General features: G+C 22.7%; 1 protein-coding gene across 2 annotated transcripts in view; it reads right to left on the bottom strand.

Annotated features, from left to right (window-relative positions):
* The window catches only part of LOC141533918 (tyrosine-protein phosphatase non-receptor type 13), a 26,874-nt gene extending 6,013 nt beyond the window's left edge, over nt 1-20,861 (bottom strand). The window contains exons 1-6 of one of the 2 annotated variants that reach the window (XM_074253019.1): nt 19,983-20,861; nt 6,280-6,787; nt 5,308-5,511; nt 3,979-4,400; nt 2,003-2,196; nt 4-183 (exon numbers count right to left, since the gene is read on the bottom strand). In XM_074253019.1, coding sequence (XP_074109120.1) covers nt 4-183; nt 2,003-2,196; nt 3,979-4,400; nt 5,308-5,511; nt 6,280-6,787; nt 19,983-20,835 — 2,361 coding nt within the window. In that variant the 5' untranslated portion in view covers nt 20,836-20,861. Of the gene's footprint in view, nt 1-3; nt 184-2,002; nt 2,197-3,978; nt 4,401-5,307; nt 5,512-6,279; nt 6,788-10,005; nt 10,584-19,982 lie in introns of those variants that run through there. The other variant, XM_074253020.1, reaches the window with a different exon arrangement.

Raw genomic sequence — 20,861 nt, 5'->3', positions numbered from 1 at the left:
TACACCACATGGCTCGATATTAAGAGGAGGTACGGGTTTGAGAAAACGTGATGGCAATGAAGCTTCTCGGCGTGTTGGTGGAGTTGGTGGTGCTTTTGGTGGTGTAATACTGGGTTCACCAGGTAATCGACATACTAATAATTCAACAGTATTTGAAGTTGTACGCAGTACTTCCAGTGCTTCCTGTTGAATAAATTATTATGATTTAAAATTTTAATATTCACTTAATAATTCAAAGTTTAGATTCACTTTTACAACATTATAATTAATTACATATTTAAATAATTTTCTTAAAATAAATTTCATATTTATTCATGAGTAATTTTTTTTTTTTTTTAGTTTTAAAAAGCTTTTGTTTATTTTATTTGGCAAAGATAATATTTTTTTTTTTTTTTGTTAATTTATATTTTAAAAAATTAAAAAAAAAAATACTGACATTAATTACTACACTCTCTTGTTTTAATAATTCATTTTTAATCCTATTTAGTGAATTACAGAGCATTAATGAATGGTCGTACCGTATAATTTCAAACAGAAATTATAAAATTTTATAATTTATTGTAATTAAATTACATTAGTTTACTTTACCAGCTTACAAATGCGCATTAATATTTTAATTATAAAAACAAACAGTATTAAATCATCAAACTATTTTATTATTATGAATTATGAACTAATTGAAAATTTTTAATTTACAATTAAAAGCTTCAGTGAATAATTAAAATTTCCACTTAAATCGTGCAAATATTAACATGAGTTTAATTGAAAAATTGAATTTAAATAAGAAAAATATTTTCATTTAATTTTTATAGCAAAAAGAAAAGTGACTTATATTTACAATAAATCAATCAGTACCTTGTTACTTATATTGGTTTAAATTTATCTGAGTTACGTTGCAAAGCAAAGACTTTCTTTGTAGTAAATTTAGTTTTCTACAATTTTTCTTTCTAAAATATTTGACATAAATTTAATTCTAAAATAAATCAAGCTTTTTATCTTTACTTTGTTGAATACAAAAAACAATTAACACATTTTATATGAAAATATTTATGACTAAAAAATTATGTTATCATGACTGACATATATTACTTAAGAGGGAATTATGAAGGATTATTTTAATTAATCCCATAAAAAAAAAAAAAATAATAAAATTCTTAATAATAATGAAAAACTAGCAACTTTGCAATCACTATGTGACTACCGTGATTTGCGAAGAATAAATAAATAAAATTTTGCGTTATTAAATAATGACTTTTGTTAAATTGCTCTGTAATTTTTTAAATATTGACGTTTTTAAAGATATAAGCTCATCCCGATGTTACACAAGTCAAGAGCTTTCATTTGAGTACTCACATGCATTTTTGATATATTTTTCATATATTTATATATATAATATATGTAAATATATAAAATATATGAAAACTTGATGTGGGTACTCAAATGAAAGGTCTCGATGAGTGTAATGTTGGGATGAGCTTATACCTTCAAAAATGTCAATAGTTCACAAGATACAAGGTCATTTCTTAATTGTGTATGATTATATTTAAAAAAAAAAAAAAAAAAAAAAAAAATTTTAACTAAATAAAAATTAATAATTTTATTAAAAAAAAAAATTATGTTTTTTTGATTGTTAGTTAATTTTTATGTCCATTAAAATATTTACGATCTTGATAAGAAATTTATAAAATAAATTGCTTAAAAATTTAAGAGCAAGCATCGCGATTCAAAAAATTTTCTTTAGTACTCAAAAATAATTTTTTAATTAAAAAAATTTATTTGCACACTTTTTTGTCTAAATAAAAAATTTTTAAGTAATAATAAAAATAGTTGTAAGTTTAAATAAATAATATTAGCAATGAGAAAAAAAATAACTTAATTTTACTTTGCTAAAAGTTAATATTAAATGTAATAAAAATTACAGAAAAGGAAAAAAAATAAAATAGACATTTACTGGAAGTAAGTAATTAATTAATTTAAAAAAGTTAACTAATTCATTACTTACATAATTAGTTAGACCAGTAAGTGGAATTCCATTAACCGCTAAAAGAATATCACCAGGCTCGAGTTTATTGGAAAGCGCCGCTGGCTGTTGGGGAAAAAGTCTTTTAACTCTAACCGGGCCTGATTTTCCACCGCCGGAAACACTCAATCCAAGACCACGGCTACTTTTCTGTAAGGTCACCTGAAATGTGTTCTCTGCAATCACAAAATTAAGTCAATATCCTTATCTTATATCCTCTAAAATATAAAATACAACTAAACTCCTCGTGAAAAGTGAACAAAGAGTTCTATTCTCATTTATTTCTTTTCTCAAAAAAAAAAAAAAAAAATATAAAAAAAAACATCAACAAGTACAAAACGTTTTTGCAATTTAAACTTTTAGATAGTGCAAAAAAAAAAAAATAAATCAAGAAGTGACCTGAATTGTAAGTTTCAAAAAGGTGAGCCAACGACAATCACTACCGGATATACTTTACTGTATATTAGACTCGCCTCTAACCGGATTTCCGAATTCTCATCCATGCTCTTGTATTTTAAATTAAATCTGTTTGCTATTGTTATAAATCATAAACAATCAAGCAAAATTATCATATTTTTTGCCTTATAAAAATATTTAAATAAGATAAAAGCCCCTATTATTGACACTATGGAATAAACTGGCTCCGAAATGGACCGAACAATAATTACAATTTTTTTATTTTTGCATGGAGTTTTGGAAAAAAAATACGAAAAAATATTTCAATGCTTCTTTTAATTTTTTATCTAACTTTATCGAAAATAATCAAATCTTATCGATGATTCTGACTTTTCATTTTTTTTTCTTGGATTTTGAAATTTTTTTTAAATCTGCTGGAAAATTTTCATAGTATAACGAAAGAGAAACATTTAAAAAAAAAATTTTTTTTTTTTTATTTCTAAAAAGAAAATAGAAAAAAAATGCCACTCTGAAAATTTCAGGAAGTTTTTTATAAAAAAAAATAATCAAAAATCAAAAATGTCAATCATCCCGGAATTTTCGTTTTTTCCAAAATTTTCAAAAAAAAAATTAAAAATGAATCCGAATTGATATTTTTTTTTCTCCAAATAGAACATTAAAAAAAAACCATCCCAATGGGTTAATTTTCAAGAAAGTTATAATTATTTAACAAAAAAAAAAAAAGCTATCTTTTTTTAAATAACTCGTAACTTTTTTTTTGTTGGATAAAAAAATTCTGAAAAGTGCCTACCCGAAAAAATGAAATTTTTTTGCGGTAAATAGTTTATAGCTTGGAATTAAATTTTACTATTTTTTAATTTTAAAAATATGTAAGATTGTCATGAAATATCAACAATTGTGATTATTAACGGATTTTAATAATAAAATAATAAAATTAAATAGTCGAGGTCCTGTCAATAATAGGGACTTTTACCTTATTTGCTCTTTTTTGTTATAAAAAAGTTTTCATATTTTTTTTTTTTTTTTTTTTTCATTTTTTATAAAATAAAATTAAAGAAATACTTTACAATAGAAATATTTTTTTATAATATTATTTATGTATAAAAAAATACATTTTCATCATTTATAAAATTTTTCGTTAGAAAATTATTTCATAAATTGAATCATATGATTAATGCATTTGTAGTGAAAGAAAAAAAAATATTTTTTCTTTTAGTACTTATCAATTGAGTACGCAGAAGAAGAATATTCACTATCATAAAATCAATTAAAGTAATCTTATCTAAAAAAGAATATACATTTATCAAGAATAATATTAAATAACTACGCAGAGTGACGCACAAACTAGTGGCCTAGTTTGAAGCTGCGCGGACCAACGATCAATAGTGCATTCTAACTTTTGTCATGGTCATGATTTTAAAAATTTATTATTATTATTTTTAATAAAAATAATAAATAAAAAGAAACAAATTGTAAAAAATGAAAGATTAATTGGGATTATCGATAAAATAAATGATCCGATGAGCGTATGCATAATCTACCTGGATTAATTGCTAATAGAGGCGGATGTTCATCTTCAGGCGATCGCTCAGACGCGTATCCTTGATCTTGATGTTCACTTGACGTAGGCTTTGAATTAAAATCATCAAGACGTTTTAATTGCTGACGATGATGCTTCATCAATTCACAGGTGGGCTTGTGAATAATTTTAACATTCTGCGGGTAATTCGAGTCTATTTCACCGGGCTCGTGGTGATTATACTGCTGAACAATCGACTGGATGCTTGTTGGATCACACCACTTTGGATCGATTCTTCTTTTAGGCAATGTGCCCATAAATTCCGAGTCATAATGCTGATTATTGGACGGAATATACTCTTCAGTATTATTATGTTGACTTTTTCTTACTAAATTCAAATTTCCATGCTTACACCGCACTATGTCAATGTCATTTTGATGATACCTAGAAATTTTATCATTATATATATTAATATTTAAATTTAATGCTCTAACTTTCTCTGTAGAAAGGCTCTCTGCTCATTTTTTTTTTTTTTTTATTTGCGAAAGGAAGATAAAACTCATAAAACTATTTTTTTTAAATATTTGAACAAGCGTCGTTAATCTTGCTGAAGATTAAACTTTCTTTGAAAATAAGCTAAATATTTTTTCCTTTTTTGCTAATAAAAAAATTGTTTTTTAAAATGGCAAAAAAGCTTTTATACTGAGAGCGTTATATTAAATTTATAATGTTAATAAAATTTAATTTTTAATTTTCACACCAAAAATATGAAAAAAAATTAATTGATATTTTTTTATAGTTATAAATTTTGTTAATTTATTTTAAAGTAAAATTTATGAATTTTTTTTAATAAATAAATTGTGGCAAAAAAATGGACATTTAGAAATTTTTTTTAAAAATTAAAAATACAATTTTTTAAAAATAATTTTTGGCACAAATTTATTTGTTAAAAAAGTGAATATTAAATTCAAAATCTATCAAATTTTAATCCATAAAAATATTTGTAATTATTTTTTTAGAAAAAGATAAAATAAAAATGTAAATTTTAAAATCAAATAATAACAATAATAATGAAAAAAATAATTCCGCATTCTGTGACAACCCGTTAATAAAATAAGTATAAGTACCAACAGTAATTAAACAAGATAAATAATATAATTATTTGCTAACCAGAGACCGTCAAAACAGTAAATATAACTCGAATTTTCTGTATAATTATTTTTGCTAAATTTTCCATGAGAATAATTACATTTAGAGGTAGTAATTAAACCTAACACCAACGACAAAGAAACTTGAATGTTTGCATTACATCTATTATTTGATAATTAAATAAATGTGTATATAAACATACTCCCAAGGGTCGCCTTCGAGTGTTTGCAGTCGATATTGTTTGAAATCAGTCACTTCATCATTGAATTGTACTGATGACTTTTTATGTGGTAAAGTACCACCTAAATTTCCAGCTATTGTATCCGTTATTACATTGTTGTTATTTACCAGCATAAAATCATGATCATTATCTAAATTATTTGGTAATGACCCAGAGAATTTGTACCTGGAAAAAAGTTAATAGAAATAAATAAATAAAAAAAAATTATAATAATAATAATTATTAGTAACTATAAATAAATAAAATTTTGCTTTATTAAATAATGACTTTTATTAATTTAAATTGCATTGTAATTTCTTAACTATTGACGTTTTGAAAGATATAAGCTCATCCCGATGTTACACTCATCAAGAGCTTTCATTTGAATACCCACATGCATTTTAATATATTTTTCATATATATACATATATGTAATATATATAAATATATAAAATATATGAAAAATTGATGTGGGTACTCAAATGAAAGGTCTCGATGAGTATAACATCGGAATGAGCTTAAATTTTTAAAAACATCATTTGTTGACAAGATACAGTGTCATTTCTTAATTATTGACATTTTTTAAAATATAAACTCATTTTGATGTTACACTCATCGAGACCTTTCATTTGAGTACTCACATGGCATTTTTTATATATTTTATATATATGATATTTGTGATATATATATAAATATATGAAAAATTGATGTGGGTACTCAAATTAAAGGTCTAGATGAGTGTAATGTCGGGGTAAGCTTATATCTTTAAAAATGTCGATAGTTCACAAGATACAAGGTAATTTCTTAATTATAATTCAAGATTTTTTTAATGACACTAAATTTCACTAAAAAAAACCGATTTTATCATTTGACTATTCTGGAGACAAAATTTTTCTTATTCTTTTAATAATCTAGATAATAATAATAATAATAAAGATATTTTTTTATATATACCTGTCCTCCGATGAACTCGAACAAGGAACAAGCATTTTACCAACATGACTAAGTTTCCCTTTTGAGTCACAAAGATTTCCTGATGACTGTGTTCTGCGTCCCGTAAGACCTTTACCATGATGACGACTCAAATTAGAACCCATTACCGAATCGTCAAGAGCGTCCTCGTTTCCAGTTAAATTGAAAATTTTTTTTTTCAAATTATAATTCTGCGATTGATTATTTTCCCGATTAGGATAATCAAAATATTTACTGATATCTTTCTTGGCGTTTATTTTGCATTTTACGGAAATAAGTTGACGGGGATTTTTTTTGTCGTGGTCGTTGTTAAAAGATGACGTTGATGATGATGATAAGTCATCGTAAAGCCGAATTTTAGACCGTAAAAAGTATGAATTTATGTTATTGTCTTCGATAATTTGTTGTTCTTCATTGTTGTTATTCTTGGTGTAGAAACTACAGGTAACACTCGGTCCACCCACTACGGGGGACACTAGTGCTTCTTCACCTATAATTAAGGAAACTAATTTTTATAAAAGGCTTTAAATCTCTTGATAAATTAATTAAAAATATTTTGTAATCTTATATATTTAAAATTTTCAGGCCAACAAGTTGATTCGTTAATTATTTTTTTAAAAAATTTAGAATTTTTAAAGTCACATTCCCGCGTGTCTAGAATAAGTCTGAGTAGTAACTGAGATTAGGCTTTAAAATTCTCGATAAATTTATTCCTCATAAATATCATATACCAATTAAATTGTTTTTAAATTCCCTAGAAGGTTTTAAAGCCTATAAATTAAAAAAAAAAAAAAATTTATTATTGAAAGTTGAGAACAAATAAAAAATCCGACAATTTACGATTAAAATTTTTAAATAATCTTTTGAAGTAAAATACATTTTATTTTATTATTAATTAAAACAGCTAAAAATAAAAAAAAAAAATTATTTTCTAACTAAACAATTTTTACTTAATCTCTAATAAAAATAAATACGCACATAAAAAAAAACTATTCATGATAATTCTATCATTTTACGTCGGACTTTTAAGAATACTTTTTGCACCTCTAAAACGAAGCTATGACGCAATGCGCTTACGTAAACTTTTATTATTTCCCTTGAACATCGCTATAAAAGAATTGGAATATTTTTTATATACCGAGATACACGAGATTGTACTTTTGGATAATTACCGTCATTATAATCTTATAATGTTTATTAACATCACAAAGTGCATTAATGAAAATGGAGATTTTTAACTCTTAAGTTTTTATCATCCTCTACTCTTAAAACATTACCCTTAAAAACTATTTTATTGATAATTAAACTCTCACTTAGTGCAAAAATTATTTAATTAATTAATTAAATTAATAACTTAAATAATCAATTTAATATCAATTATTATAAGTTATAAATTAAAAATAAATATTCCATCTAAAAGATATTAATTATGAGTCAACCGTGTATATTATTTATGATGTGGTCTGAGTATTATACCTTTATGTGGAATTCTTAGAGTGTATATCCAATTAATTTATTATTTATTATTATTATTTATTACTCTAATATTTATTGTTATTTTATTTATTTAAAAATTATAAATTTTTTTATTTATAAAAAAAAAAAGAAGAAAAAAATACAAAAATGTAAATACTATTCCCCATTGCTATTGGGACCCTGTACCTTGAAGCAATAAATAAATAAATATCTAATTAATAAGATAATTGTGGTTATAAAAAAAAAAAAAAAAAAAAAAAAAAAAAAAAAAACATTAACAGCAAAAATTAAAAAATTTTTAATAAAATATTTTCTTTAATTAAAATTTCTACAACTGAGATAAATTTTTATAATACTTGAAAATTAGAAAAATTTTTTTAGAATTATTTTTTGAAGCAAAATTTTATGATCAAGTTTATTACACTAATAAAAGGATTCGTTTTTATTTAATAAGCTTTATCTGTTAATAAATGATTTTTTAACATCATAGAATTTAATAAATATTTATTAACAGTTAATAAATTATTTATTAAATATGATTTATTAAATGTTAATAAATATTTGTTAACAGTTAATAAGTAATTTATCAAGACAATTTATTACTTGTTAATAAATATTTATTAATGATCAATGAATATTTGTTATTAAATATTAATTAACTATTAATAAACGTAATTTTTTTTCAAATAAATATTTATTGAATGTTTAAAAAAATTTATTAAAATTTAATAAATTAAATAATTGTCTTTAAATAAATTAAATTATTAATAGTTAAAAAATCCTTTTATTGGAGTGCAAAATAATTTTAATACTTAAAAATTTTTTTTAAAGTCACAAATTTGAATGATAAAGTATAGTGTTTTAATTTTAGATGAAATTTATTATTTTTTTTTTTTTAGAGAATCTATTTAAAAAAAAAATGTATAAAATTATTTATCTCAGTTATAAATTTTTTTTTAAATCATGCAAATTTTTTAATTTTAAAATACTTTAAATTACAAAATAATCAATTATTATTTTTATACAAAAATATGTGAACTTTTGATAAAAATCGGTCTCTAAAATTTATTACTGTATTGGGCATAAAAATAGTCTGTCAAAAAACAAAGCTTGTAAACAACCCGATGTTCAGAGTTATATTTTTATTTTATAAGTAAATTAACATAATTTATAAACAACTAAAAAACTATGAAAGGAATTTTAAAGGAAATATTTTTTTGGTAATCATGACCGTGAAGTTTTATTATTTATTCATAAATATTGACCGACTCATCACTGATAAAAAATTAAAAAAAATAAATACGAATTTTTTTCTGCCCAATTTATTTTTTAATAAACATTCTATTTATAATATTTTAAGCTTGTTTTTGTGAATAATTAATCAATGTTGTATTAAGCTATTATTTTTATAAATTTAATTAAAATAAAATTGTAAGTTTAAAATTTATTGCATTATTTTTTACGCCGCTAGCGAGAGCGCTAAACAATAAAAAGTTTAATTATTTTTAAAAATACGAATTTTCCAGTCTAATGAAAATTTTTTGGGAATTAAACAAGTTAATTCTCATTTAGAAAATAAATATTTGATAAAAAATGTATCAGTTAAAAAAATTGAATGATGTTAGAAAAATAAAAAATTTAGTGTTAAAAATAAACGAAACTGCTAATTGAAGTCAAATTACATTTTTGTGTATTATATTGTTTATAAACAAAATTTTGGTGAATGGAGTATATAATTTAGAATATTAAAAATATGAATTAATTTTTTTAATTTTTATAAAAATCGTTTATTTTATTTTTTAAGCTTAATTTTATGATATTTATCTTAGCAACAACTGCTATCACTAAAAAATTGAATTAAAAAAAAAAAAGATAAAACTTACAAGTTTTTATCATTAAAATTACGTAGTTTTATAATTGTAAACAAAAAATCTAGAGTAAAAAAATAATTTATATTTTTATTTTAAAATTTCTACCCTTGCAATTTTTTTTAAATTAATTTTTTTAATAAAATTGGCAGACATCTGAAAATTTTATTAATTTAAAATAAAAAATTACGCTTGTAATTTTTTTTAATTTTTCTATAATAATTTAGTTGTCATCAAAATTTTAAAAATTGATAGATTTTAAACCAAATAAATTTTTTACCATAAGTAAAAATTTTCCGATTATAAATTGTTACAGATTTGTAGTCTTAAAATAATATAATTCAAGGACTGATTTTTTACTTACGCATAATTCAAGGACGAGGACAACCTACATTTGCCATTGGACATTAATAAAAAAAAAAAAAAACAACTCGCCAAAGTCCTTCATCCATAAAATAACAATATATCAATTTCGTTGTTTAAAAACACAAATTTTAAATAATTTTAAATTATTCACCATGTCTTAAAATTCATTAATTATTTTCATGAAAAATTCACTCCTAATTATTTGAATTAATAGCTGTCAAAACAAAATAACAATTAAAAAACGCGTACATGTTGTACGTCATTATACATTTTGTTGGTGGTATTGTTCTTTACTCATCAGTTAAAAAAAATTGTTTGAATAACGATACATAAAAATAAACAAGCCTGTGTTCTATTACTACGTTACAAGTGTATTATCAACAAAGGTACTTGTTACACCCCTTTAATTAATTTTCATCTGACAATTATAAAACAGAATTAACAACTCAAACAAGTAATTAAAGCACATGATGAAATAATTATTTAAGCGTCTAATTAAAATACTGAACACACTTTTTGAATTTACAAGTTGAGTGTATTAAAGCTTGGTAGTTTTATTTTCATTTTTTAAACTTTTACTCTTTTTGTTCTGTTTAACTACTAGAAAATAATTACACTGTATTAATTAAATAGTTTTTTTAATTTTGTATCTTGGATAAAAATTTTTAAAACTTTTATATTAAAAATTTAATTAACTCATCAATTTATTTTGACAATAGAAAAATAATTAAAAAAATTTTTTTCAAAAATTTTATATTAAAAATCTGTACAAAAATTTTTTTCATTTAAAATTTAAATTGTATGAAACACAACAAAGAAACTAATAATTTTTTAAGTCACTCATTTTTTATCACTCACTAAAGATTTAATTATGACATTTTAAAGTTAGCTGTCACTTGATTGTTTTTTAATTTTATTTAACAATTAAATTTGATGAAAATCAATTTAGCAGATAATAATTCATTTTTAAAATTTTTTTAACAAATAAATTATGGCAAAAAAAAATAAGAACAAAAAATTGACATCTAAAAAATTAAAAAATTAAAAATTGCAATTTTTCGAAGCAAATTTATTTAATAAAAAAAAATAAAAATTATAATAATGACAGCTAACTAATCCCATACAAATTTGTTAAAAAAAAAATCATTTAAAAAAAATTGCATTTTTAATTTTTTAAAATTTCTACAAGTAAACTTTTTTTTTCACTAATTTATTGAAAAAAAAAATTCTGAAAATTTTTATATATCTGCTACTTTAATTTTTATGATTTTATTTTATTGCTACTAAAATAAAGATTGACAATTGTTAATTTCAAGAAAAAATGAAAAAAAAAAAATTTTTTTAATAATTTCCAACTCTATTTTTAAAGATTATTTTTTTAAATAATTAAACTATCCACAAATTTAATAAAAATAAATTTAGCAAATATTTAATAATTTTTTTAACAAATTATGACAAAAAAATTGACATTTAGAAATTTAAAAAAATTAAAAATCCAATTTTTCAAAAATAATTTTTTTGTTAAATAAAATTTAAAAATTCTCTAAAGACTGCTAACTTTAATGTCATATAAATTAAAAAAAAAAAAAAGTTAAGCGTCAACAATCACATTATTTAGCAAGAAAAATTCTAAAACGTCAGATTGTTGATTCCAGCATCGTTTAAAATTCCATTGTGCAATAATAATCTATTTACCATGAAATGAAACTAAATTTAATAACTTTTTCACTTTTTAAAAACCCTATTTAGTAATTAAAAAAAAAAAAAAATTGATCACTTATTAAAAACAAAAAATAAATTAACCTAAAGAATTTGAAAAATGAAAACTACCAAGTCTTAAAAACAATAAGCTTTCACTTAATCCACTTGTGTATAAAATATTATTTTCCAAATCAAAATACCACTTGAATAAAAAGTAAAAAAACAAATAAATAAAATGCGCACACGATATGAGTAATACTGTACTTTAAATAACACTAGTAATTAATGATTAATGCCATGATGAGAGCATGGACAGTCGGCAAACGGCAAGTATAAGAACAAACCAAAAGCTAGTTCGCATTTATTCAATGAAAATGTACTCTTTTTATATGTGTGTATATTTATGTACAGTTTGTATATGCATATACTAGCAACTAACAATTATCTACATATATGCCGTATGCCCAGAGTGTAAATAAGTATGTATGTATAATTGAGTGCATTGTGCTGTTAATTCTATATATATGCTCATATATACGTATGAGCAAAAAAAAAAATAGTCGAACCGATTTATCACGCTAGATGGACGCGTAGAGTATGCACCAGAGTATGAAGACACTAACACATAGGTAAGTCAAGTTAACTATATTTGTGTAGACATAATATGTAACTATAACCACGCGATACAAGATTTAAAAGTATGCGCATGGATTGTTAGTACTGTAGAGTGTACCGCACTGTGTGAACTGTTTGTACTTGCACTTATATTGGTTAAATAGAAGGTAAATTTCGTGCTGACTCAAGCCCTCAAGTCTCTTGCTTCTGTCTTACACGTATGGAGGTATTTGAGTGGAGGTGGTGGCATTTCGGCAAAAGACCGCGAATTATTTGAATTTGAATTTTTATACTTAAATCAGCTGACAGCTGACTATTTTATGAAAATTAATTTACCATGACATTAAAGTTAGCTGTCACTTTATAATTTTTTTATTTTCTTTAATGACACTGAAGTTGGCAGACATTAAAAATTATTTTAAAATTTTATAGTAATGCAATTATTCAAAAAAAAATTAACAAAAATTACAAGTGAAAATTTTTAGAAGCAATTTTTTATTGTAATTGATTTGTTATTAAAATTTTTTAAATTGACAGCTTACCGCTAACTTTAGTATTATTTTCTTTAACAAAAAAATTTTTTCTAAAAAATTATTTTTAAAAAATTGCATTTTTAATTTATTAAAATTTCTATAAGTCCATTTTTTTTTTGCTATAATTTATTTGTTAAAGAAAATTTAAAAAAATTGTGAAATGACAGCTAAATTTAATGTCATTAATTTAGCAGATATTTGATAATTTTTAGAATTTTTTTTAACAAATAAATTATGGGAAAAAAAAATTGAAATCTAGAAATTTAAAAAAATTAAAAATGAAATTTTTTTTAAATAATTTTTTACAATAAATTTAATTGTTAAATAAAATTAAAAATTAATCAGGTGACAGCTAACTTTAATGTCATGACTATTTTTATAACAAATAAATTATTAAAAAAATTGTAGCTCCAAGTGTCTAGTTTTCAGATATGACCATGAAAATTTTTTATCATTTTCGAGTCTGGAGAAATCCTAAGAAAACTACAAAAAAAAAATGTTCCAAATTTTTTCTCATATTAAAAAAGGTCTACGAGCTTCAAAAAATTTTTTTCATTGTTTCGCTGAAAAGCTTTTTTTGAAAATTTAATGCCCTTCAATTTGACGTAATCAAAAAGCCTGTACGATGATTTGTCGCCGAGTTATCGTCAGTCAAAGCAAAAAAGTACTTTTTCACTTTGACAATCAATAACTCTAGAAATAATGATCGTATAGAAAATCGAAGGACGGTTTTGAAAACTACACAATATTCTCTATGAGATACTATGAATAGCTTTTGTCAAAAAAAATTTTTTTTTAATGAAAACTTTAACTGAAAAAACGACAAAAATTCGCATAATTAAGGATATTTGGATAACTTGGTATAACTTTGGATCAAATGAATAAACAAAGGATATCATCGGTAATTTTTCAACCTCCAAGTGTCCCCTAAATTCCCTGAAAAATTCAAAGCGCTGGGATTTTTTTTTCATAGCGCCCCGAAGCTTCAAATTCTTTGTTTTTACAAAAATCACCATTATGAACAATTTTTCGATTTTTATTCATTTCTTCAATAGAAAAATTTTTTTTTCTTAAAAATCTTTAGTTTTTCAATCAAAGAGATTAATTTTTCGAGAAATTTGAAAAAAAAAATTTTCGATTTTTTTTCAAAAATTTTTTTTAATTTTTTTTTTTTTCCAAAAATCAATCTTTGTCATTGAAAAAATTAACTCAATTTTTTCTTACCGCAGCAACTGTAAGTAATTTTTATGAAGAAAAGTTAAAACATTTCATAACTTTTTTAATCATTCAAAAATAAAACTTACTTAGATTTTATTTTAAATCACTACTTTTTTTTTTTTTGTTAATTTATATAACTTGCATCCAGTATTCCAAATTAATGTCATAAGCGATTTCATTAAATTCAAATGCAGAGTAGAATTTTCAATTGTTTTATTATTACTGTGGGTTTATTATTCATTTGCTTAATATTTTGTGAGCTGTAGGTGAATGAAGTAAAAGGATTTAATTTATTATGAATTTTTATTTTAATTAAATTTATAAAATAAAATATTTAGCGAGCTTGCAATATAATGAATCGGAGTTTGTTGAACGTAAATCGATAAATGTCTTTGTTTGGTTTAAAGTTACTAAGCAACGTGTTTATTAGATTTTTCTATTAAAGAAAAATAGAAGAAAAGTTTATTAAATTTATAAAAAAATTCACTAATGAATTTATTCAATTTAAACAAAATAATAAAATAATAATTAAGAAAAAATTTTTTTAAATCTTAAAAATTATTTTTAAATAATTTTATTTTTATTTAAATGTCGGGCACCCCTCCTTTAAAAACATGAGAGGAAATCTCATATTTAAATTTAATCTCTTAGTATATGATTTATTTTTTAACAGTTTTTAAAAATAGAAAAAAAAATTTTAATTACTTAGAAATTTTTTTTAGATAAAATATTCATTTTTAACTTATTTTTTAAATATATGATTAAAGACCAATCAATAATCATGTGTGTTATTTTATTTTTAGATTACGGAAATAATTTATTGTAACTAAAATATATAATTAATTTATTTTTAAATATTAACTAATTTTTTATTAAAAATAAAAAATTTTATGATTTTTATTTTTGGCAATAAATTTTTAATAAATAATTAAATTTCTATAATTTTATTAATTAATTATAATAATTTAATAAATAATTAAATTTCTAAATATTTAAAAAAAAATTAACTATAAAAATTTTTTTTTTAATTTAAAAAGTTGATAAAAAAAAAAAATAATATTTACACTCAATAAAAAAGTAAAATAAAATCTGTATTTTATAAAGTACTTGAAAATTCCGATATTAAAACCGCTAAATTAATCTGATACGTAGAATTGAGGCTATTGAAAAAAATTGATGAAAAATTCACAAATTTTTTTTGAAAAAAAAAATTAATTAAAATCTATGATTGAAAAATTATTTAATCGTTAAAAAAACTCCAATTTAATGAATATATATATACTATTGTGTTAAAAATAATTAATAAAAAAAAAAATTAAATAGAATTTTTAATTTAGGAAAAAGCTTACTTATAAATTACCCTACTTTAATTTGAATTTACTCTCAATTGTAGTAGAAAATAATAAAACATTCCATTTCAGCAGAAAATAACAAAATACCCTCTTATTCTTGACCTGACCCGTGACCTAATTTAACAGCAAAACACACAGTTTGCCAATTGGATCAATGTAAATAAAATCTTCGAAAATATATTCCAAAAACGTAAACCTAAATTTTCAATTTATTTTTATTTTAATTAACATATAAAAATTTTTGAAAAAAAAAAAATTAATTTTTGTGGTACAGAAATTAAAAAAAAATTTTTTTAATTTTTTAAAATAAATTTTACAGCAAAAAAAATTTATTTAAAAATTTAATTTTTTTAATTTCTAAAAAATAATTTTCTACTTATTAAAAATTTTTAAATTAATAATTACTACAATTAATAATTACAGTAATGTAAATAAAACCTTCGAAAATATATTCCAAAAAAATAAAACTTAATTTTCAATTTATTTTGATTTTAATTAATATTTCTTTAAAAAAAAATTAATTTTTATGATTCTGAAATTAAGAAAAAATTTTTTAAATTTTTTAAAATAAATTTTACAGGAAAAATTTATTTAAAAAGTTAATTTTTTAAATTTCTAAAAAATAATTTTCTACTGATTTAAAAATTTTTAAATCAATAATTACTACAATTAATAATTACAGTAATTAATAATCTAATAAACTTATAAAAAAATCATAAATAGATACTTACAAATCCGTCTTGCAATTGACAATTATTTCCTCCTCATTAAACTCATATCGTATTAATTGTATCAAGTGTTCATTCCTCATTATAATTATTTTTATTATTACAATAAATTCCAATTATCATTATTAAAAGGTCTAAGCAACTCCTCCACCAATGTAACATTTAACAAATGCAAATAGTGCCATCGTAATTAAATCTACTCATAAATTCGCGACTATTCACAAGGCACATTCTTGAGGACGTTAAATATATTCACTTATCAATAACTATACATTCATAAATTTAAAAAAATTCCATAAATAAAAATTAAATACTATGTAATAAAATTAAGCGAAAACGCGACAGCTTTAATGAATAAAAATTCCGACGTAATTTTAATATTATCAAGCGCCAATAAAAAATTCATAGTAATTTTTTTTTTTTGACTATTAATTGACGAGGTAGCTAGAGTACAATCTTAATTAGTGAGTGAACATTTGAATTTGTTAATTGGTCTACTGTTTATAATTAAAATTAGTTACGCTTAATTTTCATTGTCCGTATTTATAATTAAATATTTTTATTCTAATAAATTCTGATTATATTATACAGCGGATCTATTTGCAATACGTTTTCCGCAGATCGCTGGATAATTAACCACCATACGGATTAGAGCCTATCAATGGTGCGGGATTTAGCGAGCAATAAATTTATTATCTGATTGCGCGAACAATATTTAAGGGATTTTATTGGGGATTTATTTTTGGACACTATTTCGTAAAAATTAGCATTTTAATTACGAAATTAAATTTTGAAGGAATTTTTTATCAAGGGAACGTTTGAAGACACTTGCACTAGTTCTTGTCATAGAAACAGACATACTAATTGTAATTGTAATTGTAATTGTAGGAATAGATAATGTGGAATTGCGATATGCGACACGCGTGCTGACATTCGAGTACTGATGCTGGTGCCTAGACACTGGTACGTCTCTGACACCCTATCCAACACACCCGACGTCACGGTATGGCTCGATGGCGCCACTACCCCTGGCTGCGCCCGCAAACCTATCCAAGGTTGCTTATCCCAGCTTTTTCACCCCCTACCCATCTCACCCCTACAGATTCCCTCTCACCCACTACCAGCCCATCCAAGTCGCGCACTCAGCTTTCCACCTCTACACCTTTTACCGCAATTTTACCAATCGAGTGCTTAATCACGAGACTTCGAGCTATTGTGTTTTATATTTCGGATATCTGCTGGAAAATGCTGGGTTAATGAGTGATTCTTTACTTCGGGTTCGCTTTTTAGTCTGCCGAAGATTTTTTTTTTTTTTTTTTTTTTTAGTCACTTTTTTGGAGGAGGAGGAATAAAGAAATTCAAGAAAATAAAAAATTAATTTTATTCAGTTTCATTTAAAGTTAATGATGGAAATTTTAGTTTGGGAAGAAAAGTTTTATCATTAACTTCTAAGTGGAAATTTTTTTATGACAAAAAAAAACTTATTGTTTTAATAAGGATTTCTTTTAGATTTTTTTTTTCTTGTACTAAAAAAATTTGCAATTTTTTTAATGGGAAATAATGGGAAATTTATAAAATATTCAAAAGATTTATTTAACTGAAGAAATAGAAATTTTTCTCACTGCAACTTTGTGGGGAAAAAAAATTTATTTAATTAGTTTAATATTCACATACATAAAAAAGATTTTGTTGCAATAACAAAACTAAGTTACTCGTAAAAAAATTGTCGTTTGTTTAAGATCTTTAACGTGACACAAACCAAGACTATTTTAAGGCTTTTTTAAGACGCCAAAAAAAAAAAAATTCCGAGAGCAGATTTTTGAAATTTGGTTCTCGAATTTGTTGTGAAAATAAGACGATTTCACAGTGACAGCTCCAGAAAATTATTATAGAGAGTCTTAAAATAGTCTTAAAGTAATGTAATAATCGTCTTAAAAAAATCTTAAAATAGTTTTAAGAAAATTTTAAAATAGTGTTAAAATATCTTAAAATAGTCTTAAAGTATCTTAAAATAGTCTTAAAAAAATTTTAAATAGTTTAAAAAACATCTTAAATTAATCTTAAAATAATCTGAAAATCTTAAAATAGTTTTAAAAAAATCTTAAAATAGTCTTAAAAAATTTTTTTTTAATTTTTCGAGACAATTTGAAGATAAGCTAACAGTGACAGAGCCCCAGAACATTAAATCAGAGCGTCTTAAAAAAATCTTAAAATTGTCCGATAATAAATTTTCAAAAATTTCAAATACAATTTAAAAAGAGCGTACTCAAAAATGTAGCAGTTAGAAAGTCGTAAAATCGTCTAAAAATTAATTTTCATAAAAAATTCGAGAACCAAATTTCAAAAATCTGCTTTCAGAAATTTTTTTGGCGTCTTAAAAACGTCTTAAAATAAAATAGTCTTGATTTGTGTCACATTTAAGATCTTAAACAAACAACAATTTTAATTCGATTTTTTTTTAACTACATGCTTAATTACCTAAAAAGATTTAATGTTTTGATAAATAATATATCTCATTATGATTGATCACATGTCTATAAGGAAAGTAAAATAAAATTAATTGCATTTAATAATAAAAAAAAAAAATGTATTATTAATACAATTAACCCTGCCCAACTTACCCTTCTTAAATAAATTTCATTAAGTTTTTTAACGAGTTGTTAAAATTAAATGCTTTGTTATTTATCTATAAGCCAAATATTAATTACCAGCAATTATAAATTGTTTGATGTTTATAACTAAAAAAAAAAAATATTTCACGGAATTTAAAAGTACAAAGCTAATGAATGAAAGTCCAACGTACAAAGTTCACCAATTAAACTTTTTTTAATTAAATAAAAAAAATAAATAATCCCTTTATTTTACCTTTACACAATTGTATGAATTATTTTTTTTTTTTTTTTTTTCTTTATAGTATAACAATTTTTTTTTCTTCAGTTCTAAAGTAGCTACGGATCTTGCTTCGAAATTTATCATCCTTTGTACTTATTTACAGATATATACCGAGATGAAAAAAGATAAAGAAGCTTATCCGATATTTTTTATTGTTCATTGGATTTACAGAAGTGCTCAATCCGTTGATTTTATATAATTATAACTTTAAAAATTATAGTATATTACACATCGAGGAAAGTAAAGTAAGAAATGTCTCAGATTACATGTAATTGTTATTTTTTTGCTCGACAAAGACAAATAGCGGCAACTTCGTTTAGCGCAGTGGGCCGAAAGTTGACGCTTTCTGCGTGTCGAGCAAAAAAAAAATATTTTATATCACAATCATATTTAACAAAACTCGGAATATAATTTTTATTACCCCAAAAATATATATATATCAAAATTTATATTTCCAAATTATAAAAGTAGCCATAACTCCTAAAATAATGACTTTAGGGGCAAAATAGGCCATTCTAAATCGTCGAAAATTATAATTTAGATTTTGAAATCATCAAAGTGGCTGTAACTCCTAAAATAATGACTTTAGGGGCAAAATAGGCCATTATAAATCGTCGAAAATTATAATTTAAATTTAGGAATCATAAAAGTGGCCATAACTCCTAAAATAATTATTTTAGGGGCATTTTAAATTGTTCTTCAGGAAATTTCTACGAAAATCGTTAGTATTCTATTGATCTTTAGTTAAATTGAATCTATCTATTTTATCGTAATTCAATTTTTGATAAATAAAACCAAAAAAAATTTTGTTACAAAATAAAAGTAAAAAAAATCAATTCTCAAATTTTTCATAATTAATTATTTTAATTTATCGAAAGTAAATAGTCAGAAAATGTAATTGAATCAAAATAAATGTATAAAAAAAAAAAAAATTACCTCGATTTTTATCTTTAAATTTTTCTCGGTCTTTTTTTTCATCTTGACAGAACCCAGATGTAAATTTATGACGATTACTTCTTTCATTAAAAATTTTCTTTTCTTTATTACGCTGGTACTTCAAAAGTTCGTAAACTTGTCGGAAATAATCATCGGCAACATTTGTCCCTGATTTAACTCCACTATCACATAGTGCGGTATTCCAATTAATTATTTTTTTATCATAATCAGTAAAATCCGGAATTTTCAAGGTTTTATCCACCACTTGCACAATAAAATGTTCCTCTGAATTCGCGGATGAATTATCACAAAATTTATCATCTTTCCATTTACCATGACTGTCCAAATTACCCCGTTTTTTTTTCTTAATTCCATTACGAATATTGTAAATAAAATTAACATGAATATCACAACAATTAATCGGGGTACAATAATTTTTCCTACAATAACTCAATTTATTAATTTTAAGTTTATTATTATTTAAATTATCGAGATCATTAAAATTATAAAAACAGTAATAATTGTCACAAAAATAATCACTATTATCACTAGAATAATTGTATATAATATTATTATTTAATTCAGTATCACAATTATTTAAATACAAATACTTAAGCTCTTGATTTATCGATTTAGAGGATGTTTTTAGTAATCCAGCTTTACTGTTAAGATACTTTTGAATTTTTTTGCATCTCTCCTCGGCAATTTGTTCTTTACTTTTATTCGACGTAATCGATGACGTTAAGTCCTCCAGAATTAATTGACGTAAATAATCACCGATTAAATATATTTTCAATTTTTTAACACTTACGTTCCATAAATATCGACGTTTTTTTCGTGGACACTTAAACATTTTTGTTGTTGAAATATTTATTGAGT

This window comes from Cotesia typhae, unplaced genomic scaffold (assembly GCF_013202065.1).
Source record: "Cotesia typhae breed Kobodo isofemale line unplaced genomic scaffold, CoteBio_Ctyphae scaffold_121, whole genome shotgun sequence".
In the NCBI taxonomy this organism is placed as follows: Eukaryota; Metazoa; Arthropoda; class Insecta; order Hymenoptera; family Braconidae; genus Cotesia; species Cotesia typhae.
Note: the sequence above shows the minus strand (reverse complement) of the source record. Positions and strands in the feature narration are given on the sequence as shown.